The sequence below is a fragment of the Sitophilus oryzae genome, unplaced genomic scaffold (assembly GCF_002938485.1).
Source record: "Sitophilus oryzae breed Bouriz unplaced genomic scaffold, Soryzae_2.0 scaffold_829_pilon_pilon, whole genome shotgun sequence".
Lineage (NCBI taxonomy): Eukaryota > Metazoa > Arthropoda > Insecta > Coleoptera > Curculionidae > Sitophilus > Sitophilus oryzae.
This window is the reverse complement of record NW_022147449.1, coordinates 235,834-262,302: the sequence shown is the minus strand read 5'-3', so window position 1 is coordinate 262,302 and position 26,469 is coordinate 235,834. Positions and strand designations below refer to the sequence as shown.

General features: G+C 35.2%; 1 protein-coding gene across 3 annotated transcripts in view; it reads right to left on the bottom strand.

Annotated features, from left to right (window-relative positions):
- The window catches only part of LOC115889681 (tyrosine-protein kinase-like otk), a 205,535-nt gene that overhangs the window by 37,157 nt on the left and 141,909 nt on the right, over nucleotides 1-26,469 (bottom strand). For all 3 annotated transcript variants that reach the window (XM_030909739.1, XM_030909737.1, XM_030909738.1), the window contains exon 4: nucleotides 21,818-21,941. In XM_030909739.1, coding sequence (XP_030765599.1) covers nucleotides 21,818-21,941 — 124 coding nt within the window. The remainder of the gene's footprint in view (nucleotides 1-21,817; nucleotides 21,942-26,469) is intronic.

The following is a 26,469-nucleotide window of genomic DNA, read 5'->3' as shown; positions in this document are numbered from 1 at the left end:
GATCAATGACATTTCCAATAAAAATTTACATATAAAATGACAGAGTTCTTCATTTTGTTAGGCCCATAGCCAATATGCATCATACTGCAACAAAACCCGCCTTATCCCAATTATTTTTGTGCTTTTTCTGTTTAAAAATTAAATATTAATTTTTATTTCTAGTAAATCGAGATACAAAACAATGATTCCACTCAATGGACACGTTTTTTGTAAATTAACGCTTCAAACATTTGCTAAAGCAGTTGTTGCGAAACGTTTGTGGGATACGACGGGTTTTGCAACTTGACGCCTCAAAAAATATTGTTGGCCTCTGCTCAATATGATAAACAAAACGGCGTCAGCGATGATTATGAAATTAATGTAGATCACATTATCATCATGTAATCACATCATGTAAAATTATATAGGGAATGTCATCGATGTTCATTTCCAAGTCAACCGGACGCTATTTTAGGTATTTTTTTTAGGTATATACCTACTATTTATTATATGTTATATGATTATCAAATCGGAATTAAAATAGACTCAAAAATATTAAAGAAGTCTTTAATAACCAAGAATTAGATTGATAATTTGATATTATTGGTAAATAATCAGTCCAATTACTCCAGTCCCATGTATTGAAAAACAAATGAAAGAACTGTATATTTCTTTTTCTGGTCCCTTAAGTAATTGTCCGGCCAAATAAGCACCGGTAGTGCCAGTTACGATTTTTGTTTTAAGAAACATAAATTGTGCATGTGGTTCGTTCAAACGAACGAATCGTAGGAGTCGATTCAATATGAAAAATTGAATCGTGTGATTCGATTCACTAAAAAGAATCGTAATGCCCATCACTATCATGATATACACTCACAATCACGAAAAACGGGCACCTTAAAATTTTAATGTAATAAAGTTTAATATATTTTGTTCTACTAGGCCGATATTGATGATTTTTTAAGCAATATGTACTTAAATTATTTGAATTTTTATAATCTCTTTCTAAATTAAAAATGAAAATTTCCGTCTGTCAATTATACGAGGGAAAACAAAATGTTGATATTTTAGTGAAAGTTTAAAAGACCCTGTGGAATATATTTAGACGGCAAGGAACCTAAACATGACTTTATCATCTAGGTACATCCTTTTTCAAAAGTTTGTTTTTTGATTCATCTCTATAGCTTTATTTTTGATGGAGATATTCACTTTTGAAGAAGACACTAACTTTTTTTGTAATTTTACAATATAACCAGTGCCTTTGCTCTTGGTCCCAGTCAACAGACTTAGGATATACTTAGTGATTATGATTTATGTAATGTCACTGTTATTGAAAAATCATTTTATTATTGTGTGTTGGTTGTCGGGCAGTTACTCTAGCAGATATGTTTTTAAGTCGAGAAGTAGTGTCCACTATAGTTACTTTAATTGAAAATGATAGAGATCAAAATTATATCGCTGACAGATTTAGGTGTGCACGAAGTACGCTTTCTCGAGACAAGTTCATATGCTAGACGTCCAGGAACCTTCGTATGAGAATTTCGAATCGAGACGATCGACTTATCGAAAGTTTATCGCTAGAAAAACGCCGTTTGCCAGCTTTTCAAATTTGGAATGAATTGCATCTAGGAAACGTACATGTGATTGAACGGACCGTAATCAACGAAGCAAATCTTATGTCAAAAAGGCCTGCTTTGGGACCATAACTTACTACAAAAGCGAATATCAAGAAAAATAAAGCTATTGAAATAAATTAAAAAACAAACTATCGAGAAAACATGCACCTAGATGATAAAATGTGCGTTATCCACACATTATTCAATTTTGTTTTTAATAAAAATCGCAAATAACTTTTTCGAAAGCCTGGGTCACCCTGTATATACAGGGTGAGTTTCCTACGATGTTCCCTATGGGTATCTCGGAAACTACTGGAGATAGAGAGTCGGTTAAATGGGGAAAGAATGGCAGTTTTGTGGGGTTATAAATATGCGCCTTTCAGATTTTTGAAAAAGTTCATAGCTTACTAGATATTTCGAAAAAAACAAATTTCGGCTATTTTAAAAATTGTCCCTAACTCCATTATAAGCTATTTTAGACAAAAAGTTTTCAGATAAAAGTTGTAGATAATCACATCCTTTATGAGACTGTGCCCTCCGTTTTCTTCTTAAGCCTGTCATTTTTGACATATGACACAAACATATGTTTTTTTTTATGGAAACCATAGTTGGCCATGACTTCATAGAAAGCACCATTTTTTAAGCTTTTCAGCGATATAAGCTATAATATGTTTCCTTCGAAAAATTACAGAGTTATAGCCAATTCTTATCATTTTTAAACAATTTTACTTAGTTAGCCATGGAAACAAGTTTAATCGTTTTTGCTCTCAGAAATGTGAAGCTGTCACATCCAAATTTTGTAAATTAAAATAAACAAAAATTGTAAATATGAATTTTTCAAATGAAGAAAAGCGTGTAGATGCTCCCGCATCAATAGAGTGGTTCCAACATGACTTTTATTACGACCCCCCCCCTCATAATGAAAGAAATGTTAAAAATTATTTACATCATAATTATGCAAACTCAGGAATAGAAAGAGGTGGACCAATTGCATGGGCCTCCTCGATCACCTGACCTATCCATTTTAGATTTTTTTTATGCGGTATGGTTAACAATAAGGTTTACCAAAGAATTTGTGAATTAAGAGAGGCGAATTTACTACAATCAATTTACATCGTTTGTAGTTGATAATAAGCCAAAAATCGAAAAGTTTACTATAAAGCGGGTTCCAACGTGACAGAGCTGAAAATCTCTACTTTATACACTTTGCATAAAACAACCCAATTATAAAATAAACACGAAATAATATAAAGTCATAAAAGAAGCAACAACTTCGCAAATATTCAAAGCAAATTCAAATGTGTCAAGCTGTCAAGTGAAACGTCAAACAGAATTGATAACAGATGATATTTCCATGATGTCGCATCTATCTCGCAGGAACATAATAATAAATAAAATAAAAAATAAGTAATAACAAAATAAAAAATCATTTTTTGTTACACTCTAAGAACATTTTTGAAATAATTATGCCATTAATATTTTACTAATGTACTCAATATTCAGTAATAAGAACACCAGGTTGACCTTAAATAAACGTAACTAATAAGATTCAGTAGATGTGTTATTAAGAATTATTAACTTTTAAAGAAAAAAAATACAAAGTTTTTTACTACTACATAATATCATTACCTGAAAAATATCTTAAACGTTAAGTACAATCGAGAAAATATTTACCTACTAATGCAGGCACAGGAGTAAGCCGACTAAAATCCCAAATAGATTGATCATATGGCCTAATGATTTTGCTCCATCCCGATCCCCTCCGTCGCCCGTCCATTCTAAACGTCAGAATGCTACGCACCCCATTTGGCGTCCATTCTAGCGTGAAGTGGAATGCCTAGCACTCCATGCCTCGTTGGATCTCAAGATATTTGCCCCGACACAGGCGCTTGCCAGAAAGTGAAAGCTAATATTGATGCTTAGAAAGGAAAAGGGTGGGGTGGTAAAAAGGGAACAATTTTCGCTTATTAAAAAGCAGAATTATTAGGATTTGCACAAAGAAACCTTTTTTACCTCGTGTTCTAATCGTTAGAAAAAGAAGAAACTGATAAACATATATAAGTATTGCAGCGTTCTCTAATTTGCTTTCATGTATTAACACCGATCAATTTATTAATTTGTAGTTTTATCACAGATTTGTAACTGAACTGTAAAAATGAGAAAGAAAAACATAATATAATTTTATTAATATTATATATTATAATATATGAATCGGGTGTTGTTATGAATTTAGTATTCAATATTCAAACATCAACAAAAATAAAAGAAACAAAACTCAGCTTGGATGCCGATGCCGGGACACTTGTATGATAATCTTTGATCACGCAATTCGCAATCTATAAAAATAAAATAAACTTGAGCTTCACTGGAAAACGCACATGATCACATCACCATAATCAAGTATATAAAATAGTTAAATATTTATGTTGTTGTTTATTAGCTAAGGCCACAAGGCGTCGGTACCATAAAAAGGGATGGCCACAATGCGACATAGTTTAATGTTGTTGTTTTATAGTGAAGCAACAAGGTGTCTGTCCAACAAAAGGGATGGCCACAAAGCGACATAGTTTAATATTGGTGTTTCGTAGCTAAGTGACGAAGCGTCTGTCCCACAATAGGCATGGCCACAAGTTGTTGTTTTGTAGCTAAGCGACAAGGTGTCTGTTCCACAAAAGGGATGGCCACAAAGCGACATAGCTTAATGTTGTTGTTTCGTAGCTAAGCGCCAAGGCGTCTGTGCCACGAAAGGGATGGCCACAAAGCGACATAGCTTAATGGTGTTGTTTCGTAGCTAAGGGACAAGGCGTCTATCCCACAAAAAAGGGTGGCCACAAGGCGACATAGCGTTTGTTGTTATTTCGTACCTAAGCGACCAGGCGTATGTCCCACAAAAATGGATGGCTACAAGACGACATAGCTTACTTACGTTGTTGTTTTGTAGCTAAGCGACAAGGCATCTGTTCCACAAAAGGGATATCCACAAACAATGGCGGTTTTAGAAAAAAATTCTAAGGGGGGTAATTTTAAATTTATAAAAAAGTGTGCACTACGCATGCGCATATTTGAAGTAAAACGTCTCACTAACAGCAATTAAATTGAAGGATTTGAAGGACATGTTTAAAAAAGTGTAGTTTGAAATGTTGAAAAACTAATAAATTAAAAAGTATATTTTTTACGCGTAAAAAAATAGTTTTTTAGGTGTAAAAAACATATGTTTGCGTGTAAAACTATTTGTTTTACATAAAAAACAATTTTTTACTTTTTAAAAAAATAACTTTTTGTAAGTTTGGTTGGTCTGGGGGGGTAATTACCCCCATTACCCCTCCCCTAAAACCGCGCTTGGCCACAAAGCGACATAGCTGTAGCTAAGGCCACAAGGTGTCTATTCCACAAAAAGGGATGGCCACAAGGCGACATAGCTTAATGTTGTTGTTTCGTAGCTAAGCGACAACGTGTCTGTCCCAGAAAAGGGATGGCCACAAAGCGACAATGCTGTGGCTAAGGCCACAAGGCGTCTGTCCCACAAAAGGGATATCACAGGTTTGTGATAAAACTACAAATTAATAAATTGATCGATGTTGAAACATGAAAGCAAATTAGAGAACGCTGCAAAACAATACTTATATATTCTTATCAGTTTCTTCTTCTTCTAACCTAACCTAACGATTAAAACACGGGGTAAAAAAGGTTTCTTTGTGCAAATCCTAATAATTCTGCTTTTTAATAAACGAAAATGGTTTCTTCTTAGCGCTGCTCAATGGAGACTTGTTAAAATACTAGAATTTAACGAACCAAATAAAAAAGATATGGGATTTTCTTCCAATACGCAGTAGTGAACGCAACGTGTATCGACAGTAAATTCATACCCAGCTGCCAAATTACGATCATTTTCATGAAAATCTGCGAACCTACTAAGGTCCGACCGAGATCTTGGTCTCGGTTACAGTCATTCTCGGCAAAAAATCAGGCCCATATCTCGGCCTAGTTCTCGGCATAAAAAGGCTGTGATTATAGGCCACGGCGGAGACTGCTCATGATCGTCAAATTAGCTTATTTTTTGAGCATATTGATGAGCATATTGAGCTCCACCCATTGATGCGTGGAAGAAAGATATACTCGTCCAAAGCAGATAAAAAAGAGTGGTTCATATCGGATCCATATACTGTACAAAATATCGAGATATATTTAGCTGTAATAAGTAAGCTGTAAGTATAAGCTGATCGAATCACGAAGGGGATTTCCCGGACGGCTGAAGAATCGCTTTCGTATTTCGATGCGTAAACAATGAACGAAATGTTACATGTTAGTGTCATATTAATGTAAGTTTTATAAATTTAACAGAATTCAGAATTGTGCTTTTATATGAATTACTCGTATATTCTACTCGGACAATACATTAGATATAGGAAATATTAGTTTGGTTTCACTCTCAGAATATGACCTCCGACAAAATTGTCTCTTACCGATATATGGTATGTTTAAAATTCAAAATGATGAAGCACCAGGTACAGTTGTTCCACGACCTTTTAAGAATATCAGTGGCATTCTAGAGTCGCAGATACAGGTTGCTGGCGCTTTATCGTCAAAGCATTATTTTGGTTCCAGATTTCGGAGTCCTTGCCTTGGATTCTGGTTTACTAGTTTGCGCACAAGCACGCCCACTTTTCGCCTCTAAAATTGTGCACAGCGCCTGACCGGCCCACTTATTACGCTGTTTAAGGTTAGGTTAGATTAGGTTGCTGGAGTTTGGGATCATGTTTGATCCCTCACTCGGAGGCCTTGGACCCATTGCGATACCCCTGTTATTGTTGTACCAAACCTTCCTCTCATTCTTTCTTTGCTTTAAAGCACTTCCAGCTCTTTGCAAAGTTCCCGATGTCGCTGATGTTGGCTTCTGCTGCTTCCTCTAGTCCCTACAAAAAACCTTGCCCTAAAGTTATAAAGCGTCGGTATTTTAGTGCCGGACAGTGGCACAGTAGGTGCTCTATGGTTTCTTCTTCCTCTCCGCATTCTCTGCAGTAGTCGTCGTCGGAAACTTTCCATCTCACGAGGTTTACCCCTGTGGGACAGTTTCTAATGACGACACCTACAATTATGCGTACTAGGTCCTTTTTGTGCCCTAGTAGTTGTTTTGTTTTTTTGCTATCTACCACTGGCCATAGTCTTCGAGCTGTAGCGCAGTCCTCACGGTGTTGCCACAATTACGGTGTTTAAATGCGAGTTTATTTTTGCGCACAAGAAATTTTACTCGTTTGCTCATCGTCATAAAAAACAATTTTCGTACCAAGAATTACGGAAATACAATTTGTTAATTAAAACTAAACTAAAATTAAGTGACTAGGCAAGGGGAAAATTAGAATATTTTATACTACACCTATCATCATTAATTAGAAATTAGGAAGGAAAGTTTTACATGCCGCCCCGTCTCTCCAAATATAAACTAAATAAGCAAAACGAGGGGTCGATCTGTTAAGAGGGTGTGCTACCCTCGTAGGTTTTGTTCTAGAGATATCGGTTACACCCCACAAGCCCGGGGCTAAAACTAGGGTTAAACGCGTGTAGACTAACAGAATTATTCTTGAAGTTTGTTGCCCCAACCTGACAAGAACGGGCATGTTTTTGCGTATTTTGTTTCCGAAATTTTCTAATTAGTTACACAAGTTTGATAAGATAATAAATATCGTCGGTCTCCGCACGTAGTGGCGTAACTGACATTTTATAAATTTTTCAGGGGAGCCAAAAAACGAAAATGGTACCATTTTAATTAGATGTCTAGCGAAATTTATGGCAGTGGTGTCAATAATTATTTTTTTAATTATTGGCTCAATAATTATGCTTTCTATAGGCACTACTAAGAGAGTGTAATCATTTTCCATTTTGATGAAAAAAAAATTTTAGACAGTTACGCCTCTACGTGAAAACGTTTTTTTAAAAAAAATTGTTTGTTACGCCAAAATAGTAAAATTTAGTTACGTTTCTATGTGGTCACTTTTTTGTTTTTTTTTACACCAAAAGTAGTTATTTGCAAAATAATTTGAGAAATAGTCGAAGAGAAGTCTTTCTATTTATAATAAAGCAAAAATTCACATTTAAAGAAGTATATTACAGAAAAAGTATATAAAAAACTTAATTTTAATAAAAAATCCCATGAACTTAAACAAAAGCTATTACTTATAGGTTATTTTTCAAAAAAAAAACCTAAAGTAACAAATAAATTCAAAAAAATACATTCAAGAATAAACCAAATAAAAATAATAACTAAACAGACCAATATAAACAAAAAGACAAAAGAACTAATTTTCATGCGGTAATGAAAAAAAAACTATTGTAGTTCAGGCATTCGCACAACGGGAGTTTGGCCCTTGCAGAGTGATGTTAAATCCTCGTATTTTTTCTTTGAAATCGGAATTCGCCCGGAGTTTAATTTTCTTAAGGGTACACTCGAGAGTACACTCCTGAGAGTACATTTCTCGTTATGACTGTATTTAAAAAATATATTCATTGGTTCTTCTTTTGTTACTATTAGTTCCATAATGTTTGTCCATTTAATTGGTCTATTTTTAATGCAACTTTCTCTAATGGCTAGAATTTTTAATTCTTTGGAATAAGATTTAAAATCCCAAAAATCAGTAAAACTCATTGGGCTTTTCAAGCTCATAAGGCTTTTTAGCTCTGGCGCATCTCATTACAGGGTAAAGTTGGGATGGTATATAAAGATCTCCTGAATGTTGTAAGGCATAGCTTATGGCACTATTAGCGCTATCACCCTCGTTCTGGCCGTGGTTAGTTTCGAAAAATTTTAAAGAAATCTCTTTAATATTTTTGTGTACTTCCAGAGAGTACAAAAGCATAGACGCTACTATTGAATTTTTATTTTGGCCATAACAACCATCAGAATATAGGTTAATTTTTTCTTTTCCCATTAAAGCATACTCTGATATTACTTTAAAAAGACAAGTTGCAATTTCAGCTGATCCACGGTTACTGTTTGTTTCATCCCACGTAAAACAAAAGCACTTTTTTGTTACAACGTTGTAAACCGTAAAGTTAAATACTGACAATCTAGATTTGTAAAGTATTACGCTTTCTTTGGAAATGGGAAGGTAGATAACCTGTTGAAGGTCAAATACAGCGCACACATCAGAAAGTTCTCGCACACATCGAAAGAGCATTTTGTTTATCATGGTCTTCTTTTCTCTTACTATTTTTTTTTCTAAAATATGTTTTTCATATTTTTCTTTTAAGGAATTTTTAGTTTCTTCATTTCCCTCTCTAAAATTGATACAAAGGGAACATTGGTCCTTTTTCGGCTTTAAAAATGATAAATTTTTTGTTTTAAAAACCTTTCGGAATGTAGAAAAACTTGAGATATTCTGATTTCCTTTTTTTGCCTGTTCTTCAGCAAACATTTTATACATTTTTCTAAGAGATAATTCTGGATGTAGATACATTCTATTGGAGCTTGATCTGCAAAAATGCGATTCAACTCGTGGGTATCTGTCAATGTGATTCTCTATATCTTTTATATTACTACTTTCTCTTTGTTTAATTTCTTCATTTCTTTGTCTTCCTCCTCTTTTTCCCCTTCCATAACACCCATTTTACTCAATTTTAGGAGGGTCGTACGAAGGGTGCGTTCGGAAATACCTAATGTATTTAAAAAAAATGCATACCCTAATTTTCTCATGGTTAACAGTTAAATAATAAGATCGTGAGTTTTCCCTACGTGAATTTTCCTCAGTTGTATGTCGTCTTTTTTAAAATCATTAACATGTCTTGTTAGAAATTCACGTTGCATTGTCAGATCTCCGAGACTTAAAAAATCTTGAAAAATTTGCTGTCTTATAATCACCAATTTGGCCACATTGTTTGCCCAATCTCTGACACTTTTCAGAATTGCAACGCTCTTTCGTCATTTTAGCAGGAACTTTTTTTTTAGTTGTAGTACTGATGTATTCTTTTCCAGAATTACGCAGCAATTTTGCTTGTTTTTGTTTATTAATTCTTTTCTTTTTACTGTTATTATCACTCTTTTTCGTTTTGGGGTACCTTCTACAGAAAACTCCTCCGGACTTTTTTCATTGTTACAACAATTTTGCGATTTTTCTATGTCTCCTTCCTTACCTAACTGTGACGCAACAAAAATTTCATGTTTCTGATTTGTTTTGTTGTATAGGGATTTAACACCTTTACCATGATATTTACATGTAGATACATCTTCCAAAAAGTGATCATAACAAAGTAGAAAATCACATAAATGACATGCAGCGAAAATTTCTTTTTTACAGCTGCGCACGTGACATATTCTAAAGGGAAGATCAGAGTCATAATTATCTGATGAAGATTTATAATCTGATTCTCGGAAGTCGTCAATATGTGAAGTTTCCTGTAATAAAAATATATAAAAAATTCTGGATGCTGTGCAAAATGTAAAAGGGAGTTTAGACGTTTATAATCGAAGTATTTTTTACACTTAAATGTGTTTTTTACGATGACAAAGTAACCCCGGGTTGTAAGAAAGTCTGTTTAAATTTACCAACCCTTAAACCACCGTTATTATGGTTGAACACATTTTTTTTAAGCTTATTGCCATGGTTATTATGATTTAACGGTGAATAAATATTTAACAAACATTCATACACCCCGCTCTAAAGCGTTTAAAAAAAAATTATAAACGTAATAATATATACATGCATTTTGATCGATAATATTTTTACCAGAATGTCCTTGTAGTTCTTTTTGCCCTTTTTCCATTTTTAGCCAAAAAGCAAATAATTTTGCAGCACTTTTAACACACCAGTAAACGGACAATAAATAGATAAATAACTATTTATAGGTAAATATTTGAAATTTAAATTAAAATAATTTTTTTATATATCCATTTATGTTTAATGTGACTTGCAGATACGCCACCGAACCAAATTTATTTAATGAGTTTTAATCTCACGTAGAGGCGTAAGTAAACATACGCCTGTACGTGAAAAATTAATTATATTAGTTTGCAGATAAGCCAAAAACTGATAATTAAATTTTAGCAAAATGGTTCCGCCTATACGTATAATAATATTTGAGGTGAGAGAACACCTTAAAATACATATTTTACTTTGCGCGAATCAAAATTTTTGATTTTGTCAGATACGCCACTACGTGCGGAGACCGACAATATGTTCTATAAGCATAGGAATTTTCTTGAATAATAAAATTATAATTTTTAACAAACGTCCATTTGGCCCAGTGTGAGTTCATTGTAATGAATATCCCCCAATGACGGAATAAAAGACACAGTATCCTCACAATCAAATATTAAAAAAATATATTTAATTTTTTTCCAAATATGGGGAGTGACATGTTTCGAGATGGTGAAGTTTCATCCTCCGCCCAAGCTAACAATGTCAACGAAAACAGTCAAATGAAGTAAAAAAGTTTATAAAAACAGTCAAAAAACACAAGTCTAGTAATTAAAATACAAGTAAAAATTACATGTATAGTTAAAAGTATTACAAATTGTTAAATTATTTTAAATTAAACAATAAAAAAAATAAGTTAGAGAAACTAAATAAATAACTTAACAATAGACAGCTTATAATTTCAAAAGAGAAAATAGAAAGATATGACTTTTATCTTAAATAAAATAAAATTTAATAATAAGATTGTAATGATACTGTGCCTTTTATTCCCTCATTGGAGGATATTCATTATAATTTTTATGCATTAAAGCAAGTGTTCCTTCCCATTCAAGTTTGGATAACTGATGTCATGTCCCTTCTACAAAAAACTCTTAATAAAACAAGAAATTGTCCACCATTCCGGTTTTTCCATTTACAACGCTTATTGTGAGATCTTTTGTTTATTGGACAAATAAAAGAAACACATTTTTAACACCTTAGAAATAGAATTAGAACTGTTATGTTAAATGCATTTTATTCAACTCTCCTATACTGTATAACGCAAGAAAACAAATAACAAAATACAATGGGAATTTTAATTTTACATTTAGATTTTAATTAAAATATTAAGCTTAAAGTTTAGTTCATTAATTTGAGAGTTAGATCTTTCATTTGATTTTCCAAAGGTGTCCTCAAACATACAATGCGTTCACGATTTATGGACATATATGAAAAATAGTTCATTATAAATATTTCTCATACTAAGTAAACAACATTTTTACGTATTTTGTAAAATTAGACTACTTTTTGTTCAGGGAATTGCACGTATTTAAAAGTCCCCTGTATACCAAGCAATCTACTTAAATGTTGACTAGTTGGATGTCCCTTTTCAAATACTTGGCCAATATCTCAAAATAGAAATATTAAGAAAAAAGACTAACGACGCCACTGAATTCTCTAATTTGTCAAACAACTGAGATACGAGGGGTGCATGAAATTGCAGCATTTTCAAAATCACCCTGTATCTTGGAAACTAAGGAGGCATTGCTAATTTTGTTCGTGGAGTCTTAAAGCTTCATTCAGAACCTTGAAATTAGTAGAATAAATTAGTGGCTCCAATTTTAATTAGCGTAGAAGTTTGTTCCTCTCAATGTAAGCATCCTGAGCGTCAAAATTAGTAGTAGTAATTTTTAATTAGTGGAAAAACTTTTAACTTTTGCTTCTAATTATACTTCAAAATTTGCGAGTAATATCATTTTGAACTTTGATTAGAAATGAAAATTTTATTGTTGTATAAAATAATTATTAGGTTTTCTCTATGGATACCACCGACTACCGCAAGCTGTTGCTAGGATATTCTATTAATTTTCATTGTATTTTTTAGACATTGTAAATGATCGTAAATCTTTTAAAGCTTCATTCAGAACCACGCAATTAGTGGAAGAAATTAGTGGTTTCAATTACACTTTATAGTTTTTAGTTTACGATCATTCACAATATTTAAAAAACACAATTAAAATTAATAGAATATCCTAGCAACAGCTTGTCTTAGTCAGTCGTATCCATAGAGAAAGCCGAATATTTAGCTTATAAAATAATCAACTTTTGATTTCTAACGACAATTTCTCTTGACTGAAGATAATCAAAGGCCAAAATGACATTTGTCGCAAATTTTGAAGTATAATTAGTGGAAAACTAATCAAAAGTTTGTAAAAAAAACTTTTTTACTAATTGGTAATATCTACCACTAATTTCGGCGTTCTGAATTCTTACATTGCAATTAAAGGAACAAATTTCTACGTTAATTGAAACCACTAATTTATTCCACTAATTGCGAGGTTCTGAATGAAGCTTAATTGAAAATGTCTACCACTAATTTTGACGGTCTGGTTGCTTACATTGAAATTAGAGGAACTACTACTGAACTTTCTATTGAAAAACTTGAAACCACTAATTTGGATAATGAGGAACTACTACTTAATTCTACGCTATCTGAAACCACTAATTTGTTCCACTAATTGAGAGGTTCTGAATGAAGCTTAATTGAAAATGTCTACCACTAATATTGACGTTCTGAATGCTTACTTAAAAATTAAAGAAACAAACTTCTACGCTAATTGAAACCACTAATTCATTCCACTAATTGCGAGGTTCTGAATGAAGCTTAAACGTTTAAAAAGTATAATTGTAACCACTAATTTATTCCACTAATGTCGAGGTTCCGAACGGGGCGTAAGTTTCACAACAAGGTAGCTCTGGATAGCGAAAACTGTAATGTTCTATCTTTAAAAAGCGAGATAACCCTACACTGCAAACAGAATAGGTCACCCGGTACAATGATCTACACGTTTCATTTCAGCATGCAAGATTAGTCAAAGTTAACTTAAAAGTTAATTACAGGATTAACATAAGTGGTTACTTATGTTAACAACTTCTTCAAGAATCTTACCTACCCATTTATCTTACCATGAATTACCTCAGTTATATAGGCACTAACTCACACTTAAATTTAAGCTTCGCATTTTATATGAAGTATTATCCCATTCGAATAAAAATAAAAGGATATTTCCAAAGCAATCGAATTCCAAGTCGGAAATGGAGTAAGGAAGGCAGAAAACATTATAAAGAAAGAGCCAGCGAGCACTATTTTATGATCTCGCCGAAGGGTTATTAACCATAAAATAAATTACTATTTATCTGGTTGAAATTTACGTCTCATTACATAATAAAAGTTTTTTATGGCTCGGCGAGCCGGCCGGGCCGATAAACGCGCTTTACGATAAATGCAGAAATTCGCTAGTTGCAGGTACTTCATTCCGTTTGCAGGATATATTACGGTGCTTTATTAATGTAAGTAATGGCAGTTTTAATGACTATGAATATGGTATTGGTTCCCCTAAATTTTATGTCCAAATTATGGTTCATTTTAGAGATGATCAAAAAATCACTAGATACCTGATATTTTCAGTGTGAAATCAAAATAGAACATTCACAATGATAACAATTTAAAAATAAATCGTGAATTAACATACATTATTTCATGTATTTGCCAAAACGAATTGCGTTCAATGTCCCATGATATAGTTGGCTATTCTGTTGTTGCTCATTTGGTTAGCAATAAATTTAAGAAATTCGAGTATTTAACAAACCAAAAATATTATTATTAATTTTTTGACAAAATTTAAAATCGTTTTCCATAAAGCTTCATTCAGGACCAAATGCAATTAGTGCAATAAATTATTGGTTTCAATTAGCGTAGAAAGTTAACTAGTAGTTTCTCTAATTTCAATGTAAGCATTCAGAAGTCAAAATTAGTGGTAGACATTTTCAATTAAGCTTCGTTCAGAACCCCGCAATTAGTGGAACAAATTAGTGGTTTCAATTTGCGTAGAAAGTTAAGTAGTAGTTTCTCTAATTTCAATGTAAGCATTCAGAACGTCAAAATTGTTGGTAGACATTTTCAATTAAGCTTCATTCAGAACCTCGCAATTAGTGGAATAAATTAGTGGTTTCAATTAGCGTAGAAGTTTGTTCCTTTAATTGCAATGCAAGCATTCAGAACGTCAAAATTAGTGGTAGACATTTTCAATTAGTAGAAAAAGTTATCAATCTTTTAACTTTTCCACTAATTATACTTCAAAATTTGCGAGAAAGGTCATTTTGGCTTTTGAGTATCTTCCGTCAAGAGAAATTGTGGTTAGAACTCAAAAGGTGATTGTTTTATAAGCTAAATATTAGAGTTTCTCTACGGATACAAGGGACTACCGCAAGCTGTTGCTAGGATATTTTATTAATTTTAATTGTGGTTTTTAGACATTTTGAATGATCGTAAACTAAAAAGTATAAATGTTATTGAAACTAGCAGAGGCAGCTTAGTAAAGTGACATTTAATCTGAATGTTGTCTAATTTAATTATTGAATAAGTGAAGAAAGATATATAGATAGAAAATATATTAGGTTATGTTACGTGCTCCTAATAAATTTTGATAATAAAACGTATACTAAGGGGTCATAAGTGCTGGTTGAATGCTGTAAAGGTAAGTGGATATATTACAGAACAATAAGAAGAGAAAGACGAAGGGGTCTTCTTAAGAATTTTATTCCAAAAAAAATTGTTAAGAAGGTGTCAGATATACAATAAAATACATTTTGAAATTAATAGTAAGAAGGTCAATATATTTTTATAAATTTAATGGGCAAATTAAAACTTTATATGCTTTAACATATTGCTCCATCTTCGTTTTCTCCTTGTTAGCAGTATTTTGAACTGTACGTTTCTGACATTTAATAAATAATTAAACGTTGCTCAAAAGTGCGATTCTGTATTAATTAAAAATTACTACGCCAATTACATTGGATTTCTAACCATTTTTTGAAGGCCGGGATTAAAATGAGCCGTGATTATACTGGGTGCGTCTTAAAAGTGGCTCACCCCTTATCTTTTTTATTTTTTCAGATAAAAAAAACGAGATTGGGTATTGTCAAGGTGTATTACTGGTTGCATAACTGCATACTGCTAAAAAATCGCAACGTGCCTTGAGGAACCTGGCGCATTCGCCAGAAAGTAAAGAAAATTATAGAATTCTTTAGAAAAATCTAGAAACAACCGCCAGGGGGTATATAAGGCCCGCGCTTTGACAGTTGGACAAGTTTAAAGTTTGAAGTTTGAAGTCTGAAGATAGTCTGAAGTTTGAAAATACCGCGAAATACCGTTAGAGTAATAGTAGTTGCATAAGTTGTGTTGTAAATAGTATAAGTTGTGTGTACAGAGGAAACAAATAAATCTGTTAAGTATTTTATCGTGAGTTTAAATAGTGGACCCACGGAACTGTAACAATTGGTGTCGGAAGTGCAGTGATTCAAGAGGATTTTAAGAAGAAATTAAGTGGATTGGAAGATTTTTAGACCGAATTAGAGTGTTTTTATGGTTGGTACAAGGGAGCAAGCGAAGAAAATGGAGGAAGTAAGCAAATTATTGGGCGATTTTATGGAGAATATGAGAAGAGAAAAGGCAGAAGAACAAGAGAGGCTGCGAAAAGAAAAAGCAGAAGATCAAGAAAGACTCCGTAAAGAACGAGAAGAAGAGCGAGCCCGATTAGAAAGAGAAAAGGAAGAGGAAAAACTACGACGTCAACAAGAACAGGACCGGCTTGACAAAATTTTTGAAGATTTGAAAATTCAACGACAACAAGAAAAACAAGAAGAACAAGAAAGACTACGTAAAGATAAGGAAGAGGAAAAATTACAACGACAACAAGAAAAACAAGAAGAACAGGACCGGCTTGAGAAAATTTTAGGCAATTTAGAAATCCGTCAGAAGAATGAATGGAGGGAAATTTTAGAAGATATAGAGACGCACCGCCAGAAAGAAAGACAAGAAGATCAAAACCGTCTTAAGAAGAACTTTGAAGAACTAGAAAGAAGACAAGAAATCCACCTTCAAGAAGCCGTAGAAGATCTGGAGGAGCGCCTTCAGCAGAAAATGGAAAAATTAGAGATGGACCTACAGAAGACCAAGATACAAGTAAGGACACCTGGCGTTTCTGGAACTGCGAACCTCAAGGCACCGCCCTACGATGGACAAACGACCTGGACGATGTACCACCGCCAGTTTGAAGCAGCAGCCGCTGCCAACGGATGGACCGACCAGGAGAAAGCAGCGGCACTTGTCATCGCGCTGCGCGGCCTGCCCTGGAACTGCTGCAAACTATTCCTGCAGCCCAACAGCAGGAATACGAAACCTTGGTTGCTGCATTGGACAGAAGATATGGCGATCAACATCGACGTCAACTTTACCAGGCCTAGATCAAGACACGCCTGCAGAGGTCTGGAGAGAGTCGGCAAGAATTTGAAGCAGACTTACGTCGGCTGGTACACTTGGCATACCCAGAAGCACCGGAAGGGTTTAGAGAGGAACTCGCGGCCCAGTGCTTTATCAGTGGATTGAAGGACAGCGAATTACAGAGGGCGCTGCAAATATCCCGATTTTCTACCAGCAGCGAAGCACTGGTCAGGGCGCTGGAAATCGAAGCTGCCTTTAGCGCCATCCCTAGACCGAAGATAAGAACGGTAACGGTCGAGGAACAGCCCGGAAGTTCTCACATACGTTTGGAGGAGATGTTTAGTAAACTATGTGAGTTACTAGTGAACAAGAGTAGCAACAACACCCAGACAGAGAGCCATAGAAGATCACAGGACATAAGGTGCTATAGATGTGGCAGGAATGGCCACATCAAACGGGATTGCCACGTTCAAATGCGATCCCGTTCACCATCCAGAGAACGTAGGCACCAGGAAAACTAAAATCAGTCAATACTAAGGGGCGAGTATTGACTGGGGAGAACAGAGCCCCCAGGATTTTTTCCATTAGAAGTCTAGGAAGAACCGCTGACAGTTTGGTGATCGACGGGAAAGTCAATGGAAAGGGAATCCGAATGACAGTGGACACTGGCGCTATGGTTTCGTTGGTGCGGGCTAACTCAGTGCAAGGATTGAAGCTGGTGCCTCTGAGAAGAAGAGTGTGTTTACGTACAGTTACGGGGGAAATGGCCGTTGTACGGAGAGGCTATCGTCGAACTGAAGTTAGGAAATTTGAAGTTCCAGCATAGCGTTTTAGTGGCAGATATTGAAGATGACTTCATCTTGGGCATGGATGTGATTCGTCAACATGGATTTTCGTTCATCACCAAAGAAATATCCTAAATATCGGAAACGAAGAGTTCATGTTATCTCCAGACGAGGGACCAGGAAGGATGGATGTAAGATCAGCGGAAACTGTGGTGATACCTGGTAATACCGAGAAGATCGTATTCGGTAAAGTGGAGAAAATCGCTGGGTGCTGTGTTGGACTGGTACAAAGTGTCGACAAGAAACAAGATAGGTACTTGGTGGGAAAATCATTGGTGAACACCGACAAGAATATACCGATCAGAATTGCGAATGTTTTTGTGTCAAGATCATCAATGAATTGTGTCAAGATCCAAAAAGGTGACAAGATAGCCATCTGCGAACCTGTAAGAAGTGTCACCCGATGTGATGAAGTGTCGTCAGCTGTTACACAAAAGGCATCCCAAGAACACTAAAACATCTAAAACAGCCATGGGATCACCTAACATCTGAGGAGAAACAGTTGTAATAAGCAGTTCCTGCGAAAGCATGGCAGTATTTTTGAGAAAAATAACAGTGGAAGAACGGATTTTGTGAAGCACCGAATTAATACTGGTCATGCCCAACCGATTCGACAACGTCCTAGAAGGGTTCCCCTTTCCAAACAACAAGAAATGGAGACAATGGTAGATAAGATGTTAGAAGATGGAGTTATCGAAGTATCATCAAGTCCATGGTCATCTCCTGTTGTTTTGGTGACGAAGAAAGATGGTAGTACACGATTCTGCGTGGACTATCGGAAGCTCAATGACGTCACTAAGAAGGACAGCTACCCACTGCCACGTATAGACGACACGTTAACCACACTGGCAGGTTCGTGCTGGTTCTCCACTCTCGACTTAAAGAGTGGATACTGGCAAGTTGGGGCCTGGACGAGGAAGACAAAGAAAAGGCGGTTTTTTCTACAGGAAACGGACTATACCAATTCAAGGTCATGCCGTTTGGGTTATGCAATGCTCCAGCCACTTTCGAACGTCTCATGGAGGTGGTGTTAAGAGGATTAACTTGGAAAACGTGCTTGGTTTACCTCGACGATGTATTGGTTATGGGAAGAACTTTTGAAGAGCATTTGCGAAATTTAGAAGATGTCTTCGGCCGCATACGGAATGCTCACCTGTACTTGAACCCGAAGAAGTGTAGTTTATTCCAGCGACAAGTGGAATTCTTGGGTCATGTAGTCTCAGCAGACGGAATTTACACCGACCAGAAGAAAATCGCTGCAATCAAGGATTGGCCTAAACCTCGCGACAAACATGAACTTAGAAGTTTTCTGGGTTTATGCACATATTACAGAAGATTTGTCAAGGGATTTGCCAACATAGCTGCACCTTTACATAAACTTACAGGTGATGAAGTCGGCTACGAATGGAACACCGATTGTGATGTAGCCTTTGAAAGACTTAAAGCGGCTTTATGTTCAAGTCCTATTTTAGCCTACCCACAACAACAAGGAAGGTATATCCTGGATACCGACGCCAGCAACATCGGCATCGGTGCAGTGCTATCACAAGTGCAAGATGGCGAAGAACGAGTGATAGAATATTACAGTCGAGTTCTATCCAAACCAGAAAGGAATTACTGCGTTACCCGGAAGGAGCTGCTAGCAATTGTAAAGGCAGTTGATCATTTCATAAATATCTGTACGGCCAAGAATTTTTAATTAGGACAGATCATGCGGCTCTCAAGTGGCTTATGGAGATGAAACAACCTGAAGGTCAAATAGCACGATGGCTCGAGAAGCTCCAACAGTATCACTTTACCATCCAACATCGTGCTGGAAAAATGCATGGTAACGCAGACGGTTTATCCAGAAGACCCTGTCAAACCGATTGTAAGCACTGCTGTAAAACGGAACAACGTGAAGGCACTGTCATGATAAGGAGTTTTAAACTTGGAACCGATGAACAGTGGACGACGACACAATTGAGGAAAGATCAAATGGAAGATCCAGACATCGGAGCAATACTACGGCTCAAGGAAGGTAACGGCGAGAGACCACCGTGGCAGGATATTGCGGACAGAGGGCTCGTTTTCAAAGCTCTCTGGGCTCAGTGGAATTCACTGGTTATTGAGAATGGATTGTTAAAGCGCACGTGGGAAAGTGCGGATGGCAGGACAGTAACAACTCAGTTACTGGTACCAAGAAAGAAAGTTACCCAGGTATTGGAAGAAATTCATGGTGGTAAAACTGGAGCCCATCTTGGGGTAAACTAGACCCTGAGCAAGCTGAGAGACCGTTTTTACTGTGTGGATTATTGTGAAGATGTTAAGAAATGGTGTCAACGTTGTAAGATTTGCGCAGCTAGACAAGGACCAAGTACTCGATCTGGAGGAAAAATGGAACAAGATAACGTTGGACTGTCGTTCGAAAGAATCGTTAGGAAGGAAAGATTACTGGACGTTCATAAGCACGTTAGAAATAAGATTGCGCTAGCCAGTGACCGGATGAAAGCTCGTTACGACCTCAGAACTAATTCTACGGGATTTCAACAGAATGATAGGGTATACCCACAGCGCAAGAAAGGAAGATTTCCAAAGTTAACTCCAGCATGGGAAGGTCCTTATACAGGCCCGCGAGGATAAATGATATTTGTGTACCGGATTCAACGCAGCCCTAGAAGTAAGATGAAAGTAGTTCATCTGGATCGATTGAAGAGATACCAGATAGGAAACCTTGATCGACGATCAAATTTTGAGAAGGGGCAATGTCAAGGTGTATTACTGGTTGCTTAACTGCATACTGCTAAAAATCGCAACGTGCCTTGAGGAACCTGGCGCATTCGCCAGAAAGTAAAGAAAAATTATAGAATTCTTTAGAAAAAAAATCTTAGAAACAACCGCCAGGGGGGGTACATAAGGCCCGCGCTTTGACAGTTGGACAAGTTTAAAGTTTGAAGTTTGAAGTCTGAAGATAGTCTGAAGTTTGAAAATACCGCGAAATACCGTTAGAGTAATAGTAGTTGCATAAGTTGTGTTGTAAATAGTATAAGTTGTGTGTACAGAGTGAAACAAATAAATTCGTTAAGTATTTTATCGTGAGTTTAAATAGTGGACCCACGGAATCCGTAACAGTATGTTCGTATATGACATAAATTAGGATTGATTGACGTATTCTATATTCTATCCTTTTCGGCCACTTCCTGTTTTATCGGAAATGACTACAACTTTTGATTTTTAAATGGCACCTTCGGTATTTTTTACTTTATTCGATAGAAAAATGACACTCTGAATTGAATGACATAATATATGTCAACTTTTGACATTTTTGCTTAAAACAAAATTGTATTCTTTTAAATTTCAATCTAGGGTGCCATGTCTATGTTAAAACACTAATTTTTAACCTTAGCCTTGGAAAAATAGATTTGATCGTCTAATGTTCTTAGTGTGTCTTGTCCTGGCCGCTTAAAAGATGACCAAATCGTATTTTTTAATCATATCTCAATTTTTTTCAAATGGAACGAGGGGGGCTCATTAGCTTATTTAGAAAAAGCATTTTTTACGAATAATTTGGTACCACACACTTGGTATTTCGAGTCAAATTGTCGTTATGAATCGTATGTTGCAATTTCAAATAAATAATAATGTCATTTTCTATCGAATAAAGTAACAAAATACCCAGGGTGCAGGTTAAAAATCAAAAGTTGTAGTTATTTCCAGTAAAACAGAAAGTGACCGAAAACAATTGAATACGTCAATCAATACTAATTTATGTCATATACCAACATACCATATCTAGATTTTTTATCTGAGAAAATAAAAAAGTTATAGGGGTGAGATTTGAGAGAGGACTTTTGAGACGCACCCGGTATAAGTATTCCTTTTCCATGTTGAAATATTAATTTTAACATTGAAAAACATGTTGATTTTACAAATAATAACAAAGTCAAAAATTGAAGATTTTCAACATAAAGAAGAGCCAAAAAAATTGACATAATTTTATCATCATTTATTAATTTTATCATCATTTCATCATATTTATAATCAGTACCAATCACTAGTAAGTGGTAGAATAGCTTACAGCTAAACTTCGCCCACAAATTGTAACTATCTTTTTTTTTTATAGTACAATAAAGACGATTTATTATTATTAATCACTAATCCTCTAACACAGTATTGACCGCTCCTTTCAATCGTTATTGATTGCTCTGTACTAAGAAATAGAATACGCACCTAAACCATTCGATATGTATATCTCCCGAGGCATCCAAGTGGCACTTGAGCACCACTCCACCTCCAAGTCGAATTTCCTCGGGTTTGGCCGGTTCCTGCAATATAACTTCGGGCTCTTCAATAACTGAAACAATAAAAAAACAAATTTATTTAATATATTCATTTTAAATGTATTATTAGTATTAGCTGAATAATAAAACTCAAAGATGGATAAGTAGCATGCTTATCTATACTAAAGTATAAAATCCTTAAGCGACTGACTCACTGATTAATCACGATCCTGCTCAAACCACTCAACGTAGGAAGCTCAATTTTGGCATACAGATTGATTCTAGGGTGTAGAAGTTCGATATTCTTTTCGGTATTTTTCGAAATTTCAGTTCCAAGGAGGTGAAACCACCCCTCAAATATTACAATATTTTTTATTTAAAAAACGGTCAAGTTTTCGAAAAAACGCTTAAACACGTATATTTTATTTTGTTTTTTTACATATTTTAAGATTTTTTAAAAATGTATACTATACTGTAATGTGTTTCGGAAAATCTGGTCATTGTTAATCACGATCCTGCTTAAAGCGCTTGACGTAAAAAGCCGATTTTTGGAAAACGGATTGACTTTAGGGTGTAGAGGTTAGATAAGAAGGGATTTTTCGAAACTGGAATTTTAAGGGGGTGAAACCACCCCTCAAATATTAGAATATTTTTTATTTAAACACCGGTGAGTTTTTCGGAAAAACTCTTAAACACGTATATATTTTATTTTGTTGTTTTACATAATTTAAGATTTTTTAAAAATTCATACAGGGTGTTTCATAAAATATGACCATTGAGTAATCACGATTCTGCTTAAACTGCTTGACGTTTAAAGCTGACTTTTGGCAAACGGATTGACTGTGGGGTGTAGAGGTTCGATAAGGAGGGGTTTCTCGAATCTCAAATTCTAAGAGAGTCTAGTCTTTCGGGAAAACGCTTGGACACGCATAATTTATGTTGTTTTTTTACATATTTTGAAATTTTTTAAAAAATCATACAGGGTGTTCCAAAAACTTGGGTAATTGATTAACCACGATTCTGCTTAAACTGCTAGACGTAAAAACCTTATTCTTGGCAAACGGATTTTTCGAAAGTCAAATTCCAACGAGATGAAGCTACCCCTCAAATATTACCAAGTTATATAATAATATCGCCATATAGTTTTTTCTCATGCTGACATAAATGTGAGAAAATTTTATCCAGTTTGTATGTTAATGGAAATTCTTGCTTTGCTTTATCATGACCATTACAAATGATTAATTCGACGCGAACGAAGTCGCGGGTACACGCTAGTTTATAATATAAAATAAAAGGTATGAACATTTAGTTTTCTCTCACCCTGCATGTAACGTAGTTGTATAATTAGTTAATAGAGCAATCAATCAACAATTTGCGATTTTACAATTTTGATGCAGTAGAAAATAGCAATTTAACACTTGGAAATAATTAACACTCAAAAATATTTTGAAAACTGTTGGATTTAGGTAACGACAATTTTAACAATGCTGCTTTTTACACTACTACAACAATATCTAGATCGGAGACTTTTTGCACATCATTGTTTCACAACGAGATCTATCGACTAAAAATATTTTCAATATGGCGGCACTTCCGGAAATACCGGAAGATGACAGCAACTTTCTTATTTTAAATGGGTACCCAATCTTCCGTGTGCTAATCGTTAAATCCTTCTTCAGGCAAGGACCCTAAATCAGAATTTTTTGCGCATCTGCCCGTGGGACAATTTATGGCCAATACCTATGGTACGATAATGTTACCATGTTGTCATGATAATGTTACAACTCAACAAGTCGTTGATTTGTTCTCTTATCGAGGTCTATAAACATTTACTATCTAATATGGAACTATAAAAATCGCGTATATATGAACAGCGTAAAATTAGTTTCTGGTGTCAAAAATGCAAATGCGTATAAGAGAACCCCCTTATCAATATGTCGCGTAAAACGAGGGACTCCTAACCTACCGTATGTTCCACTTATTGCAAATATTTTTAATAGAGAGTTTCTCTAGAAAACATTGTTGTGCAAAAAAGCTGTGATCTAGATATGTTAATTCCCTAGAAACTTCTAAAGCAATATGAGCCAGAGATATACAAAATTTGTAACATCAACACTGTAAAGGTAGTATCGATCCAGGATTCAGCATTCGCAAATACCACAGACAAAATTCCAGTTCGACTCGATTTGCATACGTTTTTTGGCGCTATCGACCACACACATCCGCACAAAATACATCATGGTATTGTGAAACCGGGAAAGACTGATACGCCTAATATATCTCCGGTTTGCGTGGCATTGGCATTCGCCTGTATTACGGCTTGTGCCATTCGGAATTTTAAGGGACCCGGTGCCACAGTTAAAAAAGAGATCCTGAACGTTACCGGAATAATTTATAAGGGGGTGAAAAAAACAGGAATAACTCAAATATAGCAGTAAATTCGCTAGAAAAGATTGACATAGTTCATCTTAATCTTGTCGTACTACAGTGACGGTTCCTCAGTAAGTGCACATGTGCACGTGAACCCCCAAATTTAATGCCTCTTCGTGAGAATGAAACTGATTTTAACTTTAAAATGCTTTCATTAATTCTATTTATTCCAATAACTATTTATTAGTATTTAGCATTATAAACTTCACAATAATTATAAACAAAATCTTCGTCGAATTTCTTATCTGGCCATCTATTACTTTCTAAACAAACTCTTTGGTACACTCACACGGACGACTTTACAGCGACTTTTGAATCACAAAAATGTGGTTGCCTCTGAAGAGGAACGATTTTAAATGGAAATCCGGTGAAGCGCTCACACGGGCGACAAACGTGCGTGGTCGATACCGTCCACAGAATTGTCACCGGCCAGTAGGGAATTCAACTCACACGGGCGTTTTTCCGACGACGCGACAACGACAATACAACCTGACCAGATGCTGACCATCAGGCCGACTTTTATTATAGTAAATTATATTATAGTATCTTATCTATGAGGCCGACTCCAGTCATACCTTTGTATCACCATCGAATGTATTTTGTATTACTCATTCTAAAGTACCTATAATTAAAGGATTTTTCATCATACATTCTTAACACCGGATAAAGTTTTTGGAACTGGCTTTCATATTTATGTTCTATGATTCGATGACAGCAGTGCTTCTTCAAAATTCATTTTTGACTGAATCAAAAATTTAGTTATGGTTCGGGTGTCGTCCATCAACTCACACGTACTACTCCTCGACGACATTTTTGTCGCGCAGTTGTGGTTATAACGTCGTCGATACCTGCGGCAGCTTTGGAAACCACTGTTTTGTCGTTGGAAAGTGGTCCGTGTGAGCTTAAACGCTGTATGCTGAATACGCGTAATGGGCCAATTCCACATGCGTTGTCATTTTTCATCAGATATAAGATTTATTATTCCGCGTTGCCTGAACGCATCGTTTACTACGCATCGGAATATTAGATCTAATTCGTTAAACATTTGTCTTCCACACCCTTTGTTCCCCGTGACACTCCACTCCGATGTTCGATGTTAGTGATGAGCGAGACTGGTCTTGGTCTTGAATAAAGAGCAAGACCTATTGAAGCTCTTGAATAGAAAGCATTTGATCCGCAAGACCAAAACCAAGACCGACAAGGCAAGACATTGCAAGACTTCTGCTAGACCAAGATTGGTCTTTGGGATCAATCACTTGGTCGTCTGACCAAACATGCAAGATCCTGCATTATTTTTCACGTTTATATGATATAAGAAAATACTTATTTGTTCAAAATTAGTATTTTAATTTATTACAAATACTGTTTCTCCGTCTAATGCATAAAATTTTAAAGAAGAAAATGCCCTGATTTAATATAATATATTGAAAAATAAAAAAAAATCAGAAAAATATTCTAATAATTTCGTTCTTTAAAGCCTTCCTTGCATCATTCTATACAGAAAGTACCTTTAGTAAAATCAATTAAAAAAATGCACCCAGACCAAGACTACTTAATAACTGCAAGAACAAGACCAAGGGGTCTTGGGGTCTTGGTTTTGCATTTTCTCATCACTATTCGATGTATTAAGCTGGCTCAAGTGCATATATAATCTGTGCACTTGCAACTCGTGATTGGTTAGGTTTGTAGTAATTTATATTAGTTATATAGTAGGTATTAGTTTGTAGTAATTGTCAGCGTCGGACAATGCCAAACCTTGTATTCAAACCTTGTATTGTTATATTATTGTCGTCAAACCTTGTATTCTCGGAACAGCATTAGACACACTCATCGCTAAGCCAAAGTCGACTAAGTCGACTACTACATAATTTATGAATAGTCTTTGCTTTAAATAATATTTGAAATAATAAAACTGGCATAATAAGGTAATTTTTAAATAATAAATCTCCTAGAAATGAACTATTGACCACAATGAAGTAATTTTAGAAATATACCGGGTGCGTCTCAAAAGTGGCGCACCTCTATTACTTTTCTATTTTTTCAGATAAAAAAACGAAATTTGGTATGTAAATATGACATAAATTATTGACGTATTCAATTGTTTTTTTTTCACTTCCTGTGTCACCGGAAATGACTACAACTTTTGATTTTTAAATGACCCTCTCGGTATTT